We start from the raw sequence: 7714 nt of genomic DNA on the forward strand, positions 1-7714 counted from the left end.
ACTGTTATCTGTGGTGCTGTTGCAATTGGCAGGTAGAAGACGTGTAATATCGCATGACGAAGACAGGCATGGACTGGAGCTGGAAGTACAGGTCCGACGTTACAAACGGGCGATTACGTACAATTGGACTCTATCACGACATTGGTTACTGATTACTGAGCCAAAGAGCATGACAAGAGCACATTGCATAGGTACACAACTGAAAGATGCCTAATAATCAGCACATGTGATCCGCATGCAATTGTGCAACAATTCTCATTCATTTTACACGATACTTGACATAGTAGATTTTTAAATACCATGCTGATACAAGTAACCCGAGGTCTACTGCAAAAGCTAACATCACGAGTCAATGCGATTGTCGCAAAATACACTAAAAGAAAAATCAGATAAAAAAAAATGCCAAGACAGAGACGGAGCCGCTGGAGGAATGAAGGCCAATCAGTCAAGCACGACACGATGGGAAAAAAGGCACAATGCTCCATATTCCGGGCCGGTACAAAAGTAAGAGCGCAAAGCTTTGAACGGAGAAAGACACGGTGAAGTGGGGTTGTGAAAACTCTCACCGTCAAGCTTCTTCGGGCATTGGCGGCCAGAAAGTATGGGTACATCAAGCGGACCAATCATAGGACTGAAGAGGTAACCCCCACATCAGTAACAGAAAAAGGTGAAAGGTGAAAGACAGCGTCGGCGGTCGGGACGTCAAAGCCGAGGCGTTGAAAGAATGAGAAAAAGGCGTGATGGGGAATATCGGAGTCGGCTACCTAGGGGTGCCCTATTAACTTTCTCAAGGCGTGGCACTAGAATTCCCCAGTTTACCCGTCCCCAGGCCCGTGTCGCCCCGACAAGGTATGACTCGCTCTATTTTGCCTTTGGGGTAGGATATTGATAGTAGCGGGAGATCATTTTTCATCGTCACACTGCTAGGGGACAGGGAGATGACGATATGAATCATGATTAAGCAACAGTCAACCAAGAGGTCGCATTGAGCATAAGACAGCTGTCCCTCCCTCATGCAGACATACGCAGCTGTTATTGCTTCTGATACTGGTGCTTAGCTGACTGAGCTGTCCGTTGTGACTCTTCATCTTGCTCGCCCCGTTAATGCCCCCAGGATAAGGCCCGAAGAACGGGGCTCACTTGTTCCAGAGCCCCAGTGGTACTTCTATTGGAGCCTCCTGCTTCTCCCACCGGGGTAAGAGAAGAAAAAGGTGGAGGGGCAGGAACAAAACCCAAAACCAGCTACTGCGCTCCACGCCCCGTACTGCCAGACTTTAGCCTCACTCCCTAGGATGTAGTGGGTGAACCCCTATGAGTAATCGACCAAAGACGTGAAAAGAAAAAAGAGCGGGAAAAAAATCCAGGAAGGAAAAAACTGACAGAAAACTCAGAATGGGGGATGCCGCCCACGGGGACTACTTGGAATCAATGGACATTCCCCTGTAGCGGTGCACCGGGCCTTCTCCAGCCCTGCCCTGCATCGCGGCGCTTCCCTTCTGTAATTTTTTTTCGTTCTTTCCACAGGGGGGACTCTTTCCTCTCATCAGGTACACTCAGCAGGTACATACAAGCCATCGTGGGTGTCCTCGGACGTGGGGTGAGAGGGGGTCCATCTACATGGAGGGGGCGTGTGCGATAGCCCTTCCCGTCCCTCGTTCCCTCGTTCCCTCTCCCCTCCACCCTCCACCCTCCACCCTAGGCTCGCTCCATTCGCTCCTCCTTCTTGTTCCTTGATGTCGCAGTGCACTCTAGTGCCGAGCCCGGCATCTTTTATAACCATCTAATCCCCCCATCCCCTCCATCCTCCAGATTTCCGTCCTCCCCAAATATCATCTGCATTCAACCTCCCAGCTTCCCCGGAACTTGACTCCTCCACATATAAGCTTCCGACAACTTCATCAAAGGGTACCTTCTCTCAACAACGAACAAACACCACTACCAACAACAACGATCATACCTCACCAACCACATTGGATTCTCTTCAGCTCAACCAACCTCAATAACAATTACTTATTTGAGCGTTGGGTCTTCCAGACGTCTATCACATGCAACGAGCACAGTCGGCCGTGGATTTTTCCAATCTACTAAACCCTACAGCACCGGCTGAAAAGGAAATCGAAAAAACCCAACAGGGCGACGTCGAGATGGCAACAGCAGCAGTGACAGTTATTAAGCCCAATGGACCTCTTCCAGGTGGCCAGTCTTCGGAGAACTCCAACGAGTTGCCCCGACCTTACAAGTGCCCTCTCTGCGATAAGGCCTTTCATCGTCTGGAGCACCAGACTCGTCACATCCGAACTCACACTGGTGAGAAGCCTCACGCCTGCCAGTTCCCTGGTTGCAGCAAGAAGTTCTCTCGATCAGATGAGCTCACTCGTCACTCTCGCATTCACAACAACCCAAACTCGAGGCGAGGAAACAAGGCCGCCCAAGCCCACCAGCAGCAGCAGCATCAAATGCACCAGCAGGGTATCCCCCATCATATGCTTCCTGATGGAATGATGGCGCCGCCTCCCGCCCCCAAGACAATTCGCTCGGCCCCTGGCTCTGCTTTGGCCTCGCCTAATGTGTCTCCTCCTCACTCTTACTCTACCTTCGCTCTGCCTACCTCTGCAGTTCACTACAACCGAGGCGGTGACATTTCCATGCTGGCCAAGGCCGCTACTCAGGTTGAGCGTGAAACTTTGACAGCTCCTCCTCACCACCACAATAACAACCGTCATCACCCTTACTTTGGTCACGGGATGCACAGCTCTCGAGGCCACCTACCTACGCTTTCTTCTTACCATATGGCCCGCTCTCACTCAGGCGACGACGACGACCACTACTCCGGCTCTATGCGCCATGCCAAGCGCTCAAGGCCTAACTCTCCCAACTCCACAGCTCCTTCGTCACCAACATTTTCTCACGACTCTTTGTCACCTACACCTGACCACACCCCAATCGCCACCCCTGCTCACTCTCCTCGTCTACGGCCATTTTCTGGCTACGAGCTGCCTAGTCTGCGAAACCTGTCGCTTCAACATAACACGACACCTGCTCTTGCTCCTATGGAACCTCATCTCGAGCAAAGCCAGTTCCAGCAGGGAGCGGCACACACTGCTCAGCCTCGCCCTAACGGCATCTCTTTAACGGACATCATTAGCCGGCCTGACGGATCTCAGCGCAAACTTCCTGTTCCTCAGGTTCCCAAGGTCGCTGTTCAGGATCTTCTTTCTGATAACGGATTCAGCCACAGCGGCAGGAGTTCAGGAACAAGCAGTTTGGCTGGTGGTGATCTCATGGATCGCATGTAAAACACGACATGGATCGCAACCACGATATGATGACGACTATGGGTTATAGAGGTATAGAAAGAAACGGCGTTTACGGGTCATTACAAGGCAATCGAATTACATCATCTCAAACTGAGCATTCGGCGAGGAATTGGGCGGCATTTGTGAAACGGAAAGCATTTTCATTGCAGGGCGGTGGACAGTTGGTTGCAACAAGTCCGGCCCATTTTTGGGGGGCGGCGGAAACTAGATTTCGGATTGCGGAGCACTTGGATTTTCCCTCTCGGGCTTGCCTCGGGGGACGTCGGAGGCCACATTTTTCCTCTGTCACAAAAAACACTTCTACTATGATATCCATTACACTCTACTTTTTATGAAAAGAACTTCACTCCTGTTACAATTTTCTAATCAAAATACCATGTCAAATGTCTTGCAATATGTCTTGTTTTCTTTCTATATTTTACCTACAGAGTATAACGAGGGGCTTTGATGGGAGTTGATAATGGATCGACCAGGGTCTGACATGGTAGCTTGCTTCAGTGTTGAGCTTAGCTCAGGCGAAGCAAAGCCAGTCAGCCCTGAGAGACAACTACTGGGGTAATAGGGTGCCTCTGGCTCTCGTCGAAGATTACGAAACTAATACTATGAATGATGTATGGCGATAGATAGAGATAGACAAAAAGCGCAAGGATAAGCTCCAGAATAGATGCTACGGCATGTACTGTGTACAGAGTACCAGTGTATCAATTAGACTTCGAACGCGCATTCTATCCCACCGTGATTTGCATGATTTGTTTGGAATGACCGACGTCAGGATCATCATGGCGTGTAACATGATTAATTAATGATGGGAAGGTGGGCATGGGGATTCCAAGAGCATGACGCTATCTTGTAGAGAAGATCGGGGCTTGTAGAATGTAGATAGAAGCCTCCAGAGCGGAACCGCAAGGCGCAAGCTTGGAAAGCACTGGAGTAAATTGAGGTAAAAGAGGGCGCTCTCAAGCCATAATTATTTATGTTTAAGGGCAAAAAAAGAAAGATACTGGCCAAGATTTAGTTCAGACTTGTTTCGTCTTGGGGGCCAAAATGGGAAACCACTCTTCATTAGTGACCCCTTTTTAGACAAAGCCAGATCAGACAGATCTCAGGATGCCGTCATATGACGGGGAGTTTGACGACAAGTGGGTTGGGCTGTTCACGGGAGACATCTTCTGGGGTGGGATATTCGTTTTAGACGTTACTAAAAGTTAAGTTTGGCATACGGCAGCCACTATATCTGACGATATATGTTATAGTGTAAGAAATCTTTTGTTTAACGAAAGATTTATTATTGTTATTCTTATTTATAAAAAAAGTAGAAGAAGAAGAAGAAGAAGAAGCCAACTGCCGTTCTTCCCCACCATTTCCATTCATCATCCAAGCCCAGTATAACACAATACGCATAGTAGAGCACAGTGCACACCATCTCTCTAACCCCTGTGTGTCAGCGCCGATGGTGAAATGCCTTGATGGTGGTGTTAATCACATGGAAAAGAAACAGATTGCCAGGTGATACTAATAATTGGCTGCTGAACACGCACACACTCTCACTGATCTCTTGTTATCTCTTCTCTCATTCATCACCTACCAACCCATGCACTGCGCTTATTAACCAATAGTTTACCTACACACCAGGCAGCATTTTTATTTTACTTTTAACGGTTCGCTACGGATACTGATATCAGCCTTTCCCGGTCGTTCAGGGCGCAGGAAGTGTTTGCTTTTCTCAGCGGCCGTTTGTCCCTGGGCCTAACTTTGCTTATTACAATTTCGGGACACAGGCCCGCCTGCTAGGCAAAGCCTATCGGAAAGATAGGAAGCCACAAATTAGAGGGCTGCAGTTCTATCACTTATTGTCGATAAGGAGGCGCACCGTCCATACCCCAAAGTTTGACGGGGGTGTTTGTGGTGTCACAGAAACGCAACAAAAAAAAAAAAAAAAAAAGAGAGAGAGAGAGAAAACAGACCACGATCCGCAATGCAGCCAGCCACGATCCGTTGTGTCAGGAAAGGAAAGCAGGTACCTTGACCAAGCTGGGAGCCTTTTGACTGGTACGCCTCGAGACTCAAGTTAACTTTCAGCACATCACGTCAGCCTGCGAGGGCATCCAAATTTTACTGGCGAATGAATTACATGCCTCCTAGTAGATACGAGTATCCGTACAGTGGCTCCCCTTAATGTGTTAAGTGGTCCTACAGCTGTCTCTGCAAGGTAGCACAATGGGCTATGAGTACGCGTCCTTCAAATACCAAGACTTTGTCTCTGCTCAGCCCGGCCAAGTTCAGGGGTGCAGCTATTTTGATTTCGTTGCAGTACGGATGAAGGGGAGGAGGTACTATTGGGCGCAGGTAAGACGAGACAGTCCTTAACCGAGTTGCACATCTGTGACCTCTTATGATACTGAGAAATCTTTATAATATCGGCAATCTCCGTATCATTATTGAGAATCAGTTCAGCATGTGAAGTTCAAGGAGATCCAGCCATTTGCCTAATGGACTCAGGTATCTCGGCCCGGGATGGTCGGTCAAGGAGTATAGCTCCTGGCGATACGCGCCATGTACCACACCTTCAAAGGTACATAAAACGCACAAGACTTGGATTGTTTTAGTGTAGGAGCCTCTCGATTAGGTCGTGTTTCGTGGGCTGAGTGGTTTGAAAGCCCCTGACCGCGATAAGCACAAGCTGAAGGTGACAGCCGATTTGATTAAAGCGGTCGGCCCCAGGTCAAGGTCAATGTCGACTCGCGGCAACACAAGTCCGTAGAGAAATGTATGGCAAGTTCACCGCTAAAACGCTGGGCCAATGAGAGCTGTGATAGAAATCGGATGCAAGCGTGTAATGGTGTGTAGGAGAAAGTCCGCGAACCGAAAAGAAACACCATTTTTGTCAAAACTTCCATATCTGGTGTTTGATGGTTGATTTGCCAGAGTCCACACATGCCACCTACCTAAAATCCGGGGGTGGGTGGCGTGTGCGCTCCCCATGCCCGTCTCCCCCAAGTTCCCAAATGCGGGTGTGTGGCAGCTCGAGCTGGGCTTGTTTTGTCTGCCTGGCAATGCTCTGCTTTTTGTTTCTGGAGGGTGGCATTCGTGGGGTCAGGCAACCAACTCAAAGCTGGGGTTGGAATGGGCGCTTTTGGCTGGTCGATAGACGATGATAATTCCACGTCGACGACGTCAAGGCGTTGGTGATCATTCTTGTCATGTCGTTTCTGTTATCGCTCAAGGGGCTTGCGACACGTCTTCAGGGATCGCGATTGCGGGCCGCTATCAAGCAGCCATGATGTCTTATCTTTGATTCTCTGGGGCCCCGGGGAAACGAACAAACAAGGCAAGAGCAGAAGATCTGTCTTGCACTCTTGAGTCAGGGGCCGCCTTGACAAAGGTTCAACGTGTCATGCCGGTTTGAAAAGGCCTAATACAGGTAGTAGTAGTTGACTAGGTAGTCAGTTGCCAGAACTTCTGTCAAATTTGTCCCACATCGCGGTCCATCACCTGAGTAAAGCATGTGGGCAATTATATGGAATGGCATTATGTTGGACAGCGTGATCTCAAACCCGGTCGCTGTGATAGTCGGGCTGATTGGAGCGGCAGATCTTGGTCTCAGCCCGAGTGTGCGTGGGATCTATCATATCCAACGACTTGGCGATGGCATGGTCACAATTGTTCTGCTGCAATGTCAAAAGCCAATATAACCGGCGGCAGGTACAGTGCATTGTCCATCATTTGAGTCCCTGGAGCTCGGATGGCATTTCCGGCTCCGATTTGCTCATCAGTACTGATTTAGTGGTTGATATAAGTATATGGTCTGAGAGTGCACTGCTATTTTCGTCTAAACTGCTTTAGTTCCCTATTCTCTTTCTGCTCATGTAGGAACTTTTTGCAATTGCGTTGGCACGGCGCTGTTTCCTATTGCGCGGGGGTTGAGCTCGTCCCAACCGTCTTTGATGGCATCGGGATCGCCATCCCTATTGTTTTGTGGGTGATCTGCGCGCGTAGAGAAACTTGCCAGGGGCGTCACAAAGGGATTGTTCTATCATTTGGTGCTGTGGCATGCAGATTGCGCGTCAAGCATACTAGGTAAGTTCAAACCGTAACCTTCCTGCATTTGGAATGCGCAAGCAACTGAGAAGTATGAACAACCATGAGCGGAAGGTGAGCCCTAACGATCGTATCATAACACCAGGAAAGAGGGAATGCTTCTTCTTGTCACCTTCCGTTCCTTCCCACTCCGTTAGACGACAAAACAAAACAAAACATAAAATGGCAATAAATGACGTCGATGAATGGAAACCATCAAAAGCTTCCAACTGTCGATCCTCTACCTTCAACAGCTTCATAGCTCGCAACTACTGCGATTAACTTCGACTCTGACTCGCATCCCCTCAAGTTTCCCTGAA

General features: G+C 49.1%; 1 protein-coding gene across 1 annotated transcript; it reads left to right on the forward strand.

Annotated features, from left to right (window-relative positions):
* Nucleotides 1-2045: 2045 nt before the first annotated feature.
* Nucleotides 2046-3296, forward strand: FPOAC1_011929 (uncharacterized protein; the record flags this gene model as incomplete). Its single annotated transcript, XM_044856296.1, has 1 exon — nucleotides 2046-3296. The coding sequence occupies one exon, from the start codon at nucleotides 2046-2048 to the stop codon at nucleotides 3294-3296; it is 1251 nt and encodes a 416-aa protein (XP_044703609.1).
* Between the last annotated feature and the right edge of the window lie 4418 nt (nucleotides 3297-7714).

This window comes from Fusarium poae, chromosome 4 (assembly GCF_019609905.1).
Source record: "Fusarium poae strain DAOMC 252244 chromosome 4, whole genome shotgun sequence".
Taxonomy (NCBI): Eukaryota; Fungi; Ascomycota; class Sordariomycetes; order Hypocreales; family Nectriaceae; genus Fusarium; species Fusarium poae.